General features: G+C 41.9%; 1 protein-coding gene across 3 annotated transcripts in view; it reads left to right on the forward strand.

Moving 5' to 3' along the window:
* The window catches only part of capn15 (calpain 15), a 43882-nt gene extending 26443 nt beyond the window's left edge, over positions 1-17439 (forward strand). For all 3 annotated transcript variants that reach the window (XM_079576740.1, XM_079576739.1, XM_079576741.1), the window contains exons 4-12: positions 4717-4900; positions 7344-7567; positions 8564-8689; positions 10802-10954; positions 13013-13174; positions 14413-14648; positions 14728-14897; positions 15384-15562; positions 16610-17439. In XM_079576740.1, the coding sequence (XP_079432866.1) occupies positions 4717-4900; positions 7344-7567; positions 8564-8689; positions 10802-10954; positions 13013-13174; positions 14413-14648; positions 14728-14897; positions 15384-15562; positions 16610-16787 (1612 nt within the window). In that variant the 3' untranslated portion in view covers positions 16788-17439. The remainder of the gene's footprint in view (positions 1-4716; positions 4901-7343; positions 7568-8563; positions 8690-10801; positions 10955-13012; positions 13175-14412; positions 14649-14727; positions 14898-15383; positions 15563-16609) is intronic.
* Positions 17440-17579: the final 140 nt, after the last annotated feature.

Raw genomic sequence — 17579 nt, forward strand, 5'->3', positions numbered from 1 at the left:
TGATATGATGATGATGATGATGATGATGAATAATCTTTATTCGGACTATAAACAAAACATAAAAACACAAACTCATACGAACTCAAAATACAACCTGCCATGATTGTGGCAGTTGTGAGCTCAGTTTCAGACGTGCAACTCAATACATTTACATCTTAGTACAAACAATTTTGTTTTACCTTTTGCACATTTTAAATTAGGCTGTCCGAAAAGGAGTGGGGGGAAGTAAACACTTATTTATTCCCACCCCTTTTAAGTACTGTCAGTCTCTTTTTTCTATTTACTTTTTAGGCTTCCTTAAAACAGTAATTTGAGCGCTGTGATCTAAATCAAGTTGTCATATACAGTGTGAATACTACCAATCAACATCAGGTTTGCAACAGCTGAACATGAAAAGTCAGAGATTTTCTTCCGATACATACTTAGAGAATATCCATTCTTTGTATTGATATTTAAACTGTCTGATATTTGGACATCGTTTGAGGTCTACGTGTAATTTATTCCATATTTTAGGACCACAAACGGACACACAGAAACTTTTTCTGGATGTCCGGGCATGGGCAATTTTAAAGTGATCCAAGCCCCTTAAATGATATTTTCCTTCTCTTTCAGAAATCAACTGCTGAATTTTTAGAGTTAGTTGCTTATTTTTAGCTTTGTACATTAATTGAGCAGTTTTAAAACTTATCATGTCTTGAAGTTTTAGAATCTTGGCTTTGATAAACAGTGGATTGGTGTGGTCTCGGTAACCAGCGTTATAAATTGTTCTTATTGCTCTTTTTTGAAGGATGAATATTGGTTGTAAAGTAGTTTTATAATTATTACCCCAAATTTCAGCACAATATGTCAAGTAAGGCGAGAGAAGAGAAAAGTAAAGCGTTTGTAAAGCCCTTGAATTTAAGACCTGCCTTGCCTTGCTTAATACAGCTATACTTTTTGCTACTTTTTATGTATATATTGAATATGCGCTTTCCAGTTTATTTTTTCGTCTATAATAACGCCTAAGAATTTTATCTCTTTAACACGTTCTATATTTACCCCCTGTATATTTAACTGTACCTGTACATCATCTTTATAATTCCCAAATAACATTATCTTTGTTTTTGTCAAATTTAGTGATAATTTGTTGATATCACACCAAGTCTTTAGCTTAAGAATTTCGCTATTTAGATCAGCTAATAATTGCTGCAAATTATCTCCTGAGCAAAATAAATTGGTATCATCTGCAAATAAAACAGCTTTAAACAAATGAGAAATTTTGCACAAATCATTAATATACAAAATAAATAATGTTGGTCCTAGTACTGAACCCTGGGGGATTCCACAGGTGGTATCCAAATATGTAGAGCAATGTTCTCCTAGTTTAACAAACTGTTTTCGGTTTTCTAGGTAGCTTTTTACCCAATTCAAAGCTACCCCTCTAATCCCATACAGCTCCATCTTTTTAAATAAAATACTGTGATCTATTGTATCAAATGCCTTTCTTAAGTCTATGAATAGCCCAGCTACCATGTTGCTTTGATCCAGTTGCTTAGTTATTTCTTCTATTGAATCCAATACAGCCATTGCAGTGGACCTATTCCCTCTAAAACCATATTGACTCTCATCAAGCAGATTATGTTTCTCAATAAATTTTTCCAGTCTGGTATTGTAAAGTTTTTCCAATATCTTCGAAAACTGTGATAATAGAGACACTGGCCTGTAATTATTAAAATGATGCTTATCACCAGATTTAAATAAGGGTATTACTTTAGCTATTTTCATATGGTCTGGGACAGTTCCTGCTTGAAATGATAAATTAAAGATATATGCTAATGGTTTTGCAATTTCTTCGATTATTTGCTTCACTAAAGACATGTCTACCTTATATATTATTCAGGGTTTTTGTGTTTATTTCCCACTTATATTAATGTCCTTTATAAACAACCTGTAGTTAGTGCAGATCATCAAAAATTGCAATTAATCAATTAATTAATCTTCTCAATTATCATCATGAGGCTTTTTAGTCAAATCCATGACAATAACAGCACCTGGTTTGGAGTTTGAGGGAGACAATGGGAAGTTTATTTCAAAGGTCTACATTGTCTATGATCATGAATTATTATCGTAAAAGCTGCACTATAGTTGTTATTAATATAAAATTGGTTGATCAATATAAGGGGGAATATTTTTTATTTTTTTGTCATATCTCCCAATCCTTCTTGCACTCGCCAACCAATATGATGAGGTCATGTATTTGAGCTTTGATCATTTCAGCACTCAAATTGCCTGCAACACAAAGTGAGTCGTACTACAACAATACCAACCCAACAATAAAAAATAACAAGCTGTCGCACTAAACATTGATCCTGCAAAAGGCAGTAAACAGTGACAAAGAAACTCAACATCAGAATAAAAACGAGGATGGAAACCGCGGAAATGTGCAGGCGCCTAAAGGGAGGACAGGCATTAAATGAAAGCAGAGCGTGTTTCCAGTTGGACAGATGCAGCGATACACCTGACGGACGATTATTCACAGGGATGAGTTTGTTTGGACACACGCTTTATCTCCCTGCCCTTGTTCTGCTGCGCGTGTCCTCTGGGCGCTGTCTTACTTTTCCACACTCAAAACAATGAGCAGTCACTCTCAGCGTCGTCCCAACACAAGTTTCCCTTCATCGCTCGCACACAGAGCTTATCAAAAATAACCGTCCCCCGGGCCAAATCCCCTCCACTGCAAAGCGGATGTAACCTAAATTCCTCCTGGCTGGCTGTTCAAACACGCTGTGGCCTAATAAACCAGCCGTCAACCCCAGCTGACTGCAAAAAATCACTCGTCATTCTTTTTTGCAATCGTGTCTGACACAAAATCACATGAATATTATATTATGATGACATTGGGAACTGTGTTTTCATGTGTAAAGACGACTGGTGATCTATCGGCTGGAGGCATTGTTAAATAATTAAGTCTCAGTTTTATTTGGACATTACTCCTTCAGCAAAACTATTTTGCAATATATTCTAAAGATGAAGTTCATGATGCACAATAAACATATCCACTTGTGTTCAAGAGATGATAACTTTTCATTTTATCACAATTCAAGAACATTTATCACCCGTATATCGCCTTTAAGCTGCTTTGTTATTGATTATAGTTTAGCTAGCATTAGCAGGTTTTATCCTGGGCAGAGGTTAACACTCGAACTTCACAGCAAGAAGGTCCTGGATTCGTTCCCCAGGCCGGGGGTACAATAAGCCGGGATGACTGATGCCTGTGAGTGAATGAATGATGGTGTCGAAGGGTCCGTTGGCGCAGATGTGTGCAGACTGGACGGGCTTTTGTTCATCTGCCCCAATGGGCAGCCATGGCTACATAATATGTGGCTCACCACCGCTGTATGTGGAGTCGATGTAAATTGTCCCATATAAAGTGCTTTGTGACCATAGAGAGTGAATATTTTGTTGTTTTTGCAAAGGACATTTTGTACCTAAATAGCCTTTGCGATTTCCCAATTGAAATTGCTGTTTCAATTCGATTGGGATTAGTCTTGCAGCCCTCTGTGTCTTCTGTACCTTCATAAACTGGCAGGTTAGACAAATCTGACAGTTGCCTAGTAAATGAATGACATCATCATGATTCAATTTGAATTTCAACTTGGACAATAAAATTAAATGCTCTGTACGCTGCAGCCGTTTGTTCTGAGAATGTTATAAAGTTGATGAACCAATTATAAGTTTAATCATTACTTTCTCCCTTGACGCGTCTATATGCCAATATGAGAAATTAGCATTTTTAGGTTACAATTGTACCGTTGATTTCTCATGTGGCTTAATTAGAAAAGGCATGTGAGTTTGTCTGCTGCTGGCTAAATTTTCAGTAATAAGGAACAGAAGACAGCAAAGCTTCCCCTATCAAATGTGTTTGATGTTCAATGAACGGAAATTGCATTCTGTAAAAAAAAAAAAGGCCTCACCTAACTTGCTGAGACGTATGTTTAATTCTTTGTTTGCAGTCTGACGGCTGGTTGTCAGTAGACAGGTCTCTCGCTGATTGCCTCTGTCAGTCAGAATTGGCTCTACCTACCTCAATTCAACATGTCAGACTTTATTTGTTCTGAAGTCCACGGAGCCACACACGCCACTCACAATCAGTCACGATCTAAATTCACTCTGTCTTTTGCTGTCAACAGAGAATAGAGTACTAAAACGGGTACGCAAGTAAAAGTCCTGACAGAACAACAATCCTGCTTGACTATTATCACCCAGAAGGTTTTACTCTGAAAATGGAAATAGTTTGGAAAAATATGGGGTAAAAAAGCTTCATTTTCAAGTCATTTAGTAATTAGACCCTTTACAACAGTTGCAGACCTATTACATTGCGCTCAATTATTGTGTTGTTAATTCCATTCATTGCCCAGCTGATACAGAAAGGCACAACCTCCATGTAAGCCAGAGTATAGATAAAAGCAAATGGAAGTGCAAAAAAACAGTATCAGACTTCAGCATAATAACCTGAATCCCCTGGAAGCTCCCTATCTTGTATCAAAACAACGCAAGACCTCCTAATGGCGATATTTAAACAAGATAAAGTATAAAAACGTACCATTCATAGGTTGGAAACATTTCCCTTTTTAAAGTGTTATGTGTTATTATTACAGCAGTGATCTGTTTTCTCTTTGGCATCTGTTTGCCACAAGAGTAACTTTCCATTCCCTGCCTCACTGCCTCCCCTCGCAGGTTCCTGAGTGCGTTGGCCGTGTTAGCCGAGCGTCCCGAGCTGGTGGAGAGGGTAATGATCACACGCACCATCTGTCCGGAGGGGGCGTACCAGGTCCGGCTGTGTAAGGACGGCACGTGGACCACAGTGCTGGTGGACGACATGCTGCCCTGCGATGACTACGGCTACCTCCTCTTCTCTCAGGTACTGACCATGACTCACAGTTTATTAAAAAGAGGAACAGTGTGTCACTACAGGCTGATTTGCAGGACACGTTTACTTGTGTTTTCCCTGGGCACATAATGTTCGTGAACTAGCTTCTTCTTTAGACCTTAAGTTGCCCCAAAGGATCTTCACAGCATGTTAGAATCACCCCTTAGCACGAATTAAAAAGATTGTGCCTGGGACTTCAGCAACTCACATATTATTACTTCTCTGTTTTTAGTTAGACGAAAAAGTCTGTCCCACTGTGTTTTTTCATATGTGTGCAAATGTCAATGCAGTGAAAGTTTTGCAGATCCATGATTGTTTTTACAATAGCTACAGAGACAACACCGCATCATGCAAGGAGGCGTGGCCTAGCCGAGGGGGAAGGAAGCTTGTTTTTGGGGATCACCATTTTTAGGCGAACTAGAAACATTGTTCACCCACAAGTCAAAATCTGGTCCATTTGGATGTTTTTTTTGACACAGCAGTCGAAGTGAAAAAAACTGCACTCGAAGCTAGCGTTAGCATGTAGCACGAAGCTAACATTAGAATGATGGTCGGCATTCTCCGTTACTCATGTAGTTGTGGGCTGTTGAACCACTTTGCTCCTTTCCATATATATGTATCTTTCTTTAATAGTTAAAAGATATTTATAATTCAACATTCGTTAAAGTAATGGGTCAAAGAGTAAATCTTTTCCCTCTTTGTTTTCCCCTCAGGCATCTTCGAACCTGACCGTATATTAGTTGTGCATCATGAAATTAGATTAGTCTGAACTGCAAATTATTTTGTTTTGTTATGTTTTTGTTGGTTTTAAGGACTAGAGCGCCTTCAATTCTAGTCACAAATTAGCACCATACAGCCATTGATAATCATGAAATTATTGCAAAATTAAGTAAAAGCAGAAGTAACTCATGCCCCTAGGCCTTAAGCGCCACTGCAGGTGTCGTAGCATGTTCCGTTTTTTTTTTACTCATTAATTGTCCGTGAGTAAATACAACACTGACAGAAAAGACAAAGGGACAGAGGGATATTGTACATCCAATTACACAATGGAGATATTTTTTTTCACTCAAACTTGGCTGTAAATACTGTTTAAGTGGTGCTAGCCCGCAGCTAGCTTTGCCCGTTAGCCTGTTAGCATCTTCTTTGTGATTCCATTAGTGTGTATTGCTCCTACCTGGAGGCAGAAAAGTTGCAATTGTTTTTTTCTGGCCAGAGACACCAGGGGAGATGAAAGACTCCCCCACTCATCCCCTTAACTTTTACTACTACTTACTTACTTACGAAAATAATTTATTAAGGCAAACAAGTTACTTAGTTCTTCTTTAACTGATGTTTTTCAGGGGCACGACTGATGCTCAATTAGCAGTGAAACCTTTGTCCTTTTTCATGTGAGGATTTGACTTTTCTCTGTAGAAGTAAGATTAAATGCGATCAATAAAATCAATAAATGGTCCTTGTTTCAAGTGGCCTCCAAGCAGAGTGAGTTAGCATCAGTTCAACTATTAAACAGAAAGGAACATCAGTAAGTTTTTTTTTTATGTTGGACATTCAGGTGCACTGTCACAGCACATGGGCCTGTCTGCGTGAGCGATGAAGCTAAACTCCAGCAGCAGCTCCGTCTTTTAACAACACTGTATCATTATCATATTAATCTAAACTGCCGTTAATTTATTATTACGAGCGTCTCTCCCAGGACCACGGCACCTTGATGTGTAATTAATCAACTGGCAATCAGTGATCATGTCTTACACTGCAAAACCGCCGGCAAAACACGCCTCAGACGCCTTCTCCGTCATCTATTATCTGCACGCATTTATCAGGACGTGGCGGCTGCGCGGGAAGTGTACCATCGAAAAATAAAGGAAGGGCTGAGATTGTGATAAGAATGATGCTCTCTGTTATTAATATGACATTTGAAAATAGTTTGACTTGATGTGAATGAATATTTTGTCTCCGATCTAAATCTTATATGGAAACTATTTTGTGTCGAATGGTACTTTGCGCAGAAACCCTTCATTTATTTGCTGCTGTTGTTGGGAGTCTTACAGTATATATTATGGATGATGTAATAGGATTTCCTAATGCACATTTTTATTCATACTTTAAACACTGCTTCACCAACTTCGGATTTGTATTTAGTTTTTATATCGAGCTCAGTCTTGCATACAATGTTTCTCTCTTCAAAAATGCATAGAAATTGTGCCATCAAAATGGAAATGGGCCAGAATGTTTTTCCACTTTCCGAGTGATAATAGTTTCCCGCCTGGCGTGTCAAAACAAAATATAGCTCTGTGTACAAAAAAAAAACAAAGCCAGTGGTAATGATGAAGTACATTCAAATAATAGCTTCCAATCTTGTACTCTTGACACCGCTCCAGAACGTTTAACTCGCGGGTGACGGCCTTATTTTTCGTTTTGTATTGTTTTTCTCCAGGCCCAGAGGAAGCAGCTGTGGGTGGCGCTGATCGAGAAGGCGCTGGCCAAACTCCACGGGTCGTACTTTGCCCTGCAGGCGGGGCGGGCCATCGAGGGGCTGGCCACTCTGACGGGGGCGCCCTGTGACTCCCTGATGCTGCAGGTCAGCTCAACCAACCCCCGAGAGGAGCCCATCGACACGGACCTCATCTGGGCCAAGATGCTCAGCTCCAAGGAGGCAGGGTGAGAGCGGGCGGGAACGTGGAGTGTCATTTTGCTTCTAGTTTACAAAGGATGATGTCTTTTACACGGTGTGCAATGTGTTTTTTCAACCAGGAGAGACTCGGACGGAGACAAAGGCATTTAGACCTGAAGCAATATATTGATAATGAAACAAAAAATATATAGGCTACCGTATTTTCCAGACTACAAGTTGCACTTTTTTCATAGTTTGGCTCGGGGTGCGACTTATACTCAGGTGCGACTTTTATATCCAAATATATAACCCCACAATGCTAGGCTTGTGTACCAGTATCTGCTACTCCTGAACCACTGAAGATTAAAAAAAAAAAACGGTTTATGAGCAGCAGAAAGAAAGTTTGGAGTGAGAGAGAAACTTGTGAGCGACTAGCGAAAAGCAGAGGTTACTCTTACTGCAATGCAGAAAACAAAAAATGCTAATCGTGAGCATCATTTTGCATTCTTTGGCTGTTGTGACTTATACTCCGGAGCGACTTGTAGTCCGGAAAATACGGTAGATATTAGTCCTAAATTAGTTATTTGTAAATAGCACTACTGTAAGGAAGGATTACTTGCAGTTGCCGTGCCTCGGTATGGTATTTAATTACTCTCAAGTCCTTTAAAATAAATACAGTCAAACTAAATCTAAAAGTGAGATGCTGTCAAAAGAGTAATGATAATTTGTTAATGCTTACCGTGTAATCCAAGGCGACCAATGAACATCCCTTTCGAGAAACTTCCAAACCAAACACAAAGCGAAAGGTAATGGAGGCCAACCCTCTCCATATGTCCGTAATGAAGCACTGTGGTAATAAGCAGTTCAGTATCGCGCTATCAAAGCACTAGAGACGCCACAGCTTCCTCAGGGGCCAAATTATCTGCGGGTCCATCTGTCAGAAAACGCACACTGTTTCTTAAGAAATTACCGGGGGAAAGCCTTGACAGCACAATGCATATTTAAACAAAAGTGTGTGATCGGTCTTGTATATCTGGTGTTAGGTTTCTGATGGGAGCCTCCTGCGGCGGAGGGAACATGAAGGTGGACGATGCAGTGTACGAGTCCCTGGGTCTGCGGCCGCGCCACGCCTACTCCATCCTGGACGTGCGGGACGTTCAGGGCTACAGGTACTCGTCATTTTCAGTTTCTCTCAAGTGTCTTTGTCTCATCAATGATTCAGGCGTCGCTTCAGCCCGCGCGTTCTGATCGTCCCCCTCTCCTCCTCCCTACCTTGTGTTACCTCTGTCCTACTCGCTGATGCTCAAGAGCTTTCACATCAATTATATAGACGCCATCGACAAAAAGCTAGACACTGCTTGACATTCAGGAGACATAATGTTACAGTGGAACATAAACTATGGATTGAACGACAGACGGCAAACCATGAGGAATTAACTTTTTCTAAAAAGTAGATTTTTATTAGTATATGCACAGGCTATCCTGTCCATCCGCTGATGCTGCGATATAAATCACACTACACTTTTTGTTCATTGATGATGCTCTATAGTTTTAATTATGTTTTTCAGTAAACACTTTGACTTTGAGACTAGTTTTACATTTTGAACATAACACTACCAAATACTGAAAAATGTATGTTTAGTTGCTCCCTTTAAGATTTTGGCAGGGCTCGGAGTATGAATTAATGCTTCCAAAAGGTCTGGAACCACTGCTCTAATGCAGTGAATCTTAACTGGTCTGACCCAGAGACTGTAGAATTAATAGACAGTTTCTGCTCACTCCTCCCCGTTTATCACAATGACCATTTTCGAAAGGGAAATCATGGCGGATTTATTGACTCCTCCTATCTTGCCCTGACGTAGCACGTTCCTAAAAAGGGCATAAGGGCGGGATCTTCGCTGTAGACTCGGCCCTCGTGGGTCGCGTAGTTCGTTCGTAGCCGTGCCCGCGCGATTAGCTCTTATGCTAACGGCCTGTCAATCAAAGTCCGGCCCTCATTAGTAAACGAGATTTCTAAAATGTTCCTTACGAAAACCAGTCTGGTTTCTTTAATTGTAACTAACCCAGAACGTGTGTGAAGTGCAGTTCTTTCTAATGGAAAACCAGCTTGTTTTGCCCATATGAATTTATGGAGGTGCGACAGCAATGGCGGCCCCTAGCGTCACGGTCACAAAGCAGAGCATCCAGCGGCCATTGGTCTGACCTCCGGCCCCACCATTTGCCCAGAGGTTCTGCACACAGACTTATTTATTTGTGCGTTTTTTTAATGTGCAAATTTGTTGGCTGCTGTAGAATAGTTTAAACTATTATTATTTATCAAGCTCACAAATGTATGTGCCTTTTTGTAATAACAATAATAGTAGTTTTAACGCTGTGTTTGTGATAATACCGGTGTTCCAATCTGTCTATAGACCAAATATCAGTTACTAAATTAGACTTTTTTACTTGACCACTTCACGGTCAATCCGAATACTCAGCCTTAATTTTAAGCAATATATTTTTATTATTGCATAGAATCAGCACTCACAGATGTCCTTTCCTTAATGCTGATTTTATTCAGAAATCATCCAATAGCCTTTTTTTTATTGCAACTACAAAATTAAAGAAGCATGTTGATGAATATTATGTTGCAAATATTTCCTAGCCACCTTGAAGCGTATATTGCAAAATAACCAAGCAAGGTTATTTTCACTTCCCCCCTTTTCCCATACAAATGCTTCTCAATTTCTCAGCAGTGTAATATATAGCAGCCTTTTCGGGAAGTCAAAACAGCTTCTAGGAAGGGGAAAAAAATGCGGCGTCATTTAAAATATTGACTCTCCGTCTTGCCTCGGCCCACATCAGATATTGAACAGACTTTTATATCAAATTGGAATCTGGCTTGAAGGGGGTGTGGCTGACGCTGGTTCAGTTAGATTAGGGATGCTGCTTCTTCTCTCCTACCTGTGGAGGCAAATGGAGCGCAGCCATAAATCCCAGAAGTAATGTGTCCAAGCAGCACGCACAACACTTTAATTTACCGCCATAAAGTTGAACCGATTGGGCCTGATCTGAAATGAGTTGGTGCTTCTCTCGCTCGGTGCCAGCGGTGATAAAAGCAGAAGCCGAAAGTGCCCTGACGGATTTTTTCACCACTTTTGGGAACAAAAACTTGTCGTAAATAACGCCCTGGTATCGTCTTGGAAAGGTTTTAATTTACGACATTGTTGTTTAATCAGTAATACGACATAATATCCTTTGAGTTGTTTGCCTTTCGAATAATATTATGTGTGTGTTTGCAGATTGCTGCGGTTGAGAAATCCCTGGGGCCGCTTCTCGTGGAACGGCAGCTGGTCGGACGAGTGGGCAGACTGGCCCCAGCACCTGAGACATGAGCTGATGGCCAACGGCAGCAGCGAGGGCGTCTTCTGGATGGAGTACACCGACTTCATCAAGTAAGAGACCCGCCTCCGCCATTGTTGAACTGAACAGCTCTGACTTTGATGAGAGGGGACCTACAGTGTGCTTGTCATTGACCTCTCTGCCCTCTGGTGGCCATTTGTGGAAAACAGCATTATAGTGGCTTGTACTCTTTTCATAGATACTTGATGTTTTTACTCAACTGTCACAAAACAATGGGGCTGAACAACTTTGGTGAGTATTGTGTTTGTGATTAGATGTGCGATTTATAATTTGAAATCTAGAGAAAAATACAAACTTGCAATTCAGATGTGTGTAAAGTACAGGGTTAGCCCGGTCTGAACACAAAAACGCCCCATGGAGCCTTGAGAATTTGTTGCATGCAGAGGAAAATAACACTACCTGAATATTTACCCCCTTTATTTACTATTTGCAGCCATTCAAATGTGATTAACTGTATAGCCCTACCACACATTATAATAATTGGATGGGCCTTTGCCTCTACAAGCTGTATTTATAAGCTCCTTTGTCCTAAATTGCCTATTATACACATCAAGAGGAACAATGACATTACATAAGTGATAAAGCAAAGCCATACATGAGCGTAAGCTGCCGTTTACTGCATTGTATTATTGTCAGTTTGCTTGGTGCGCTGGTTGCTAGGGATTTAACAGGCGGAGGGGCTCCTCATAGCTCACCATGTGTTTTTGTGCATTAAAGTAATTCCCATTTTGCCACAAACCCAATCAATTATGGAGAAATGTTTCCCCAGCGCTCCTGTATTTCCTATGTGAGCGTTCATGCCCCGTTCTCCTGCAGCGTGCTGTTCTTTTCACCTATCAAAGCGTGCTCGGTTTTAATATAGACTTTGAGCAGAAGTGCTCTGGATTCTTGTGGTTCCTTGTGGCGTTGGGCAGCCCCGGTTGTGATTGATGGCGCGCGTCAGGGCACGAGCGTCGCAGGTTTGCCTAAAGACTGTACAAGTGAATGCGAGGTCATTTATTTGTGGTCCTCCCTGTCTCGCTGAATGAGTGTGGCAATAAGTCCGGGGCCGAGCGCCGCGGCTGTCCCCCCTGAACCGCTCCATCCTGAAAAATGTGCCCGGCCCCTCGACAAGGATCCCATCTGTCTTCGGGCTGTTTATTGTTTTTTCTTGACAGACAAATAATCTGGGAGCTCGGCGCGGCGCACGGAAGATGTAGTGCTCGCAGTGACTGGGACAGCACCAGCCACTTTAAGATTAGGGGATAAAAACGTTACATCATCTTTGTCGTCTTTTATGTCCAAAGCTTTACAGAAGGTGCACTTTTTTTCTTTTTTGATGTTTCTATACTTCATGCGTGCTTGGGCAAGTATTGCAATTGCGATTAGATAAGCAATTTATGTTTGTTATAGTAATGTTCAGTAACAAATGCAGACGTCTAAACTACACTGTTATCATAATACAACATACTGACACTCCATAGAGACAGGATATGTCTTTGGTTTACAAAGATTTATTTGAAAAGTTGAGTCTGATCAGGGCCAAAGTGTGACGACTTGGTTTCCGAAATGATAGCTGTCTTGTCAATAACAAAGTGATTTCAAGGAAGGCTGGTTTACCATTGAAAGGTAACTCACATATGGTTAGCCCTGTGCGCTAATGTTGCTAAAATTTTAAGCTTATAGTGTTGAAAGATATATGAATGCCCGATCATAAATATGTTCATCTTATTCTACACAAACTCTCATCTCTTTCTGCCCTTGTGAAAAATGCTCGAGTAAGATGTAAGACAGTTGTCAGAGTGAGGTTAGAAAGGAATATGCCAAAATAAATCAAACCGAAGAAGAAGTCGTCCCACGGGTGCTGTCTTTGATGAAGGCAGGGCTTCTATCTTATCAAGGTAAATGGTGTTTGTAGAGCCGCCCCCTCTGAGGGTATGCTAATGTTTAAGGAGCCGGCCTGTGATGCATACCGATAGCCCGCACTCATGACTATGGCAGATTAGCCGGGTCAAATCGCGGTTTTGGGATGAGCGCTTCCAGCAAACACGCTGCGTTTCATGCGTGTACATCTCACACACTGAAGTAGAATTTTCATCTTTCTGTCGTAGGTACTTTGACTCCGTGGACATCTGTAAGATCCACTCGGACTGGCAGGAGGTACGGCTGCAGGGCTGCTTCCCCAGTAAAGCCAGCGGACCAGTCACTGTCACTGCGCTAACGGTGTTGGAGAGGACGGCGCTGGAGTTCGCCCTGTTTCAGGAAGGAAGCAGGTAAATAAATATACACAAATCCAGTGTTTTTTAGCCCCAATGTAATTATCCCTTTGTTATTATAGGGGCAAACAATACAATTTGAATGTTATTTTGACTCAAGTATTCAGACCCTGCACACAAATGGATTTCCATTGCTCTCAGTCATTAGTTGTTGACACAGAAGAAATAGGTCTGAAGTTAATTAGAAAGTTGGGTTTGTTTCTTAACTGTTTTTGCTTAAAGGGATATTTCAGGATTTTTTAAATTGGGCCTCATTATTTCCTAGTCCTGTTGTTGATTTCTGGAGATATTATTATTTATTTATTTTTTATTCATGCAGTCCTTATATTTCAAGAGTTTAGTGATGCTAGGCTAGTGCTAGGCTAGCGCATGTCTATGGTAACTAGTAGCCTGCATTAAAAACAGTCTGACCCAAGCACAGCGCACCTGAGGCAAATCACTTATAACTTAACACCAGACTACCCATATAAATGTCTTTGTTGACTGAATAATTTTTGATATATAACCCTTTTGCATTTAAAAGAACTTGCATTTGAGCAGCATCAGCTTCCTGGTTGTAAGCTACGCAGTGGTGGAGTGATCTGCTAGGCTACCGGATCTACAGTAGTTTGTTTACCTACGGCGGCATTACTACACGTGGAATTCATAAAGGAGCTTTCTGCAAATCAGATATGGCAACGTTTGGAGGACTACCTGAGGATTATGAAGAGGTTTTCAATGCAGGCTACTAGTTACCATAGACATGCGCTAGCCTAGCACTAGCCTAGTACCACTAAACTCTTCCAATATAAGGACTGCATGAATTTAAAAACAAAAAAATCCCCAGAAATCAACAACAATCTGGACAACGAGGAAATGAGTCCCTATGTCAAAAATCCTGAAATATCTCTTTAACTATATATTTTTTAATGTACATATTTTTTGTTGTTGCCTATTCTTTTTTTTAAACATCAATTATCACATCATCGCATAGAAATTTAAATATACATTGTCTTGTATAAGTGCGTAGCCACCATTTAATATTAGACGGTGGTGCGGTGAAGCGTGTTACCTTCATTTAAAGTTGAAAACTCCAGGCTTTGCTTCATTTGCATCGGACTAACTCTGTCTCCTGCTTTATGAAGTCATTTGAAAGTGGGTGAAGTAGAAGCAGGACAAATCGAGACGGCGTTAGTATTCTACCTGTCAAGATTGCATACTCATCGCTAACACATGGGTGCGCCCCCCTCCCTCAGGCGCTCCGACACGGCCGACAGCCACCTCTTGGACCTGTGCATCATGGTGTTCCGTGCCTCGTTCGGCAGCAGTAACAAGCTGACCCTGGGCCGCCTGCTGGCCCACAGTAAGCGCGCCGTGAAGAAGTTTGTGGGCTGCGACGTGATGCTGGAGCCCGGGGAGTACGCCGTGGTCTGCTGCGCCTTCAACCACTGGCAGATGAACGTCAGCGGGTCCGCGGGGCCGTCCACTCCCAGTATGTGCACTGTCGGCTACTGTGTACTGTGTCTGTGTCTGCGCATGACATTGTAATCAAACATTTTACTCCTGCGCAGTCTCCAGTCCCACAAGTGGAGCGGTGCGGAGGCCCAGCCAGGACTTCCCCGGCTACATCCTGGCCATCTACAGCTCTCGGCAGGTGATGGTGGAGCAGGTGGAGGCTACAGCTACCACTCTCGCCGACGCCATCATCCTCCTCACAGAGAACAAGGGAGAAAGACACGAGGTAAGAACGCGACAATGGCCGTCGACTCTCTGTAAACGGATGCTGCTTTTTTGAAAGATGAATAAAAAAAAAAAACGTTTACAGCTCTGAATTCCACTTTGAGCCGGGTCTTTTTGTTTTTTACACACGCACTATGCTTTTAACAGCTCCTGGCACTCACGCTCTGGGAGACACATTTTCTGGCTGCCTTTAAACAGCGTCTTGTTGAGAGCACTGTCACTTTGGCTGGTATTTCAGAAGATGACGGGATTTTTTTTTTCGTTTTTTTTTTTAAACACTCCAGTTCATCTTTGTTAAATCATTCAGGCGTTCAGCTCTCCAGGAATTCACCGCTCGCTGTAGGAGGCCGACCATGTGGGACAAGCATGACAGCTGCTACACAAACATATGGCGAAAAATATGCTTATCAGATATCTGGCCATCACTGAAACTTCGGAATGCGAGCTTTTTTAGATGTAGCTAATTTATTTTCCTGCATGTGTGCAGGGCCGGGAGGGCATGACCTGTTACTACCTGACGCACGGCTGGGCGGGGCTGATCGTGGTGGTGGAGAACCGACACCCGAAGTACTACCTCCACGTGTCATGTGACTGCACGGACAGCTTCAACGTGGTGTCCACACGCGGCAGCCTGAAGACCATCGACAGCGTCCCACCTCTGCATCGGTAAATCAACACTCACACAAAGCTTCACTGTCTATGAATATTTCTGTTTGACTTTTGTGTTTTTCCCATATGGTCAATCAACTTCTCGAGCGTTACCAAAAAACAACCACACTTTACTACAGTTTATGATTAAACACTGTTCACATCTGCTGTAGTTATATTGGCATTAGGTAAAGCGCCACAAAAACATAGTTAGCCTCCTGTAGTATATTTGTGCAAGTCATATTTCAAAGTTTCTGGGGGAAAACAGAAAACAAAATTCGGAATCCTCATAGAGTTAGATGAAAGATGTGCTTGTGATTGGAACAAGCCTCCTGTTTGGCTGAGGACTGGACCAGCAGTCAATAAAGCTCAGTGTTTGGAGAGAGGAGTAAGACAAAAATCAGTATTTGGCAAAAAAAGACTTTGGCTGACAATATCTTTTGTAGCTCTGTAAGCAAACAACATGTTCAAATGTTAAAGGGATATTTCAGGATTTTTGACATAGGGCCTCATTTCCTAGTTATCCAGAATGAGGTTGAATTCTGAATATATCAGGCTAATATATTAGGCTACTAGTTACCATAGACATGCACTAGCCTAGCACCACTAAACTCTTCAAATATAAGGACTGCATGAATAAAAAATAAATAAAAAATATCCAGAAATCATCAACACTCTGGATAGCTAGGTCGCGAGGCCCTATGTGAAAAACAACCCTGAAAAATCCCTTTATACATACCATTAAAAAACTTACACAGATGTTTCCATGTTTGGTGTCATTTTGAGAAAAGCTTTGTATTCACAGTGGAGCATAGTTTTGCAGCCATTTCCTGACGTCTCCATCTGCTAATATGAAAGTCCATTTAGCAGCATGGCCGTCCCAAATGCAATTGTCAAGTGCCGTCTCATAATTGCGTTGACTTCTGAGGTGTAAATGAGACTGTGCTCTCTCCCATTTCCTGCATCATACTCTCGTTCTCCCATCCGCAAGTTACACAACTGATGATGAACCACAGATGAGCAGAGAAACAGAAACATGGGCTCACTCGCTGTCTCCCTCTGCAGGCAGGTCCTGGTGGTGCTCTCCCAGCTGGAGGGGAACGCCGGCTTCTCCATCACCCACCGCTTGGCTCACCGCAAAGCCGCCCAAGCCTCTTTGGGAGACTGGACCCCCACCAAGGCGACGCACAGCCCCCAGCTAACCCCGGACATTGACGGCCTGCACAGACCCCGACCCCTATGACCACCGCCCACGAAACAAACACACACTTTTTATTAAATATCAAGCAATTAACTGTCGGAGCACTGGAAGGCACCAAGTATCACTGAATGTCTGGGTTTATATGTGCTTATAAAAAACCTCCCAAAACGCTTTCCATCCAGGTTTTGGGACGTGCCATTTTTGCAGGGGAGAAAACGGTGGGAGTGACCAGGAATATATAGTACGTACGGTCCGGTCCAGACTACTACTACTACTGCTTATTTTGTATACGTGCTGTATGAGGAACCAACGCCGGATTAGGACGAGCTTCACAGACGTCAGGGCGGAGTGCTGTTACTACTGAGCCATTTTTTCCCTGGCCCAAGAACACGGAGCCAATCAGCGAGCCCCCCCCCACCTCTGAAAACCCCCGATTGGACAACTGACGAAATCTAAGTGCGGTACTTCGAGCCAAACCCCCCCTTTTTTCCTCATATTCAAGTTTTATTGTTTTCACCTCATATACAGTGTACATTTAAGACGATAGGTGAAGCCATTATTCTTGTACTGTCATTGTTCCGGTTTGATCATCTCTAGCTCAGGATTTCAATCTGTGATTACGTTTAGCTGAATTCAGATTCTCGCTGGATTTTTATCACTCGCTGCAAAGTGGTGATGACATGTCGGCAGGCGATAACAAACAGTAATGCCCCCCCCCCAAAAGAAAACCCTGTTCGGGGTGTGAACGCTCCGGGCCAGTCTAATACTTTGTTTTTCCCTCATCCCTCAGCCATCAGTTCACACCCGACTCACGTCTTTTTCTCTTTGGACAGT

Source organism: Gobius niger (genome assembly GCF_951799975.1).
Source record: "Gobius niger genome assembly, chromosome: 19".
NCBI lineage: Eukaryota > Metazoa > Chordata > Actinopteri > Gobiiformes > Gobiidae > Gobius > Gobius niger.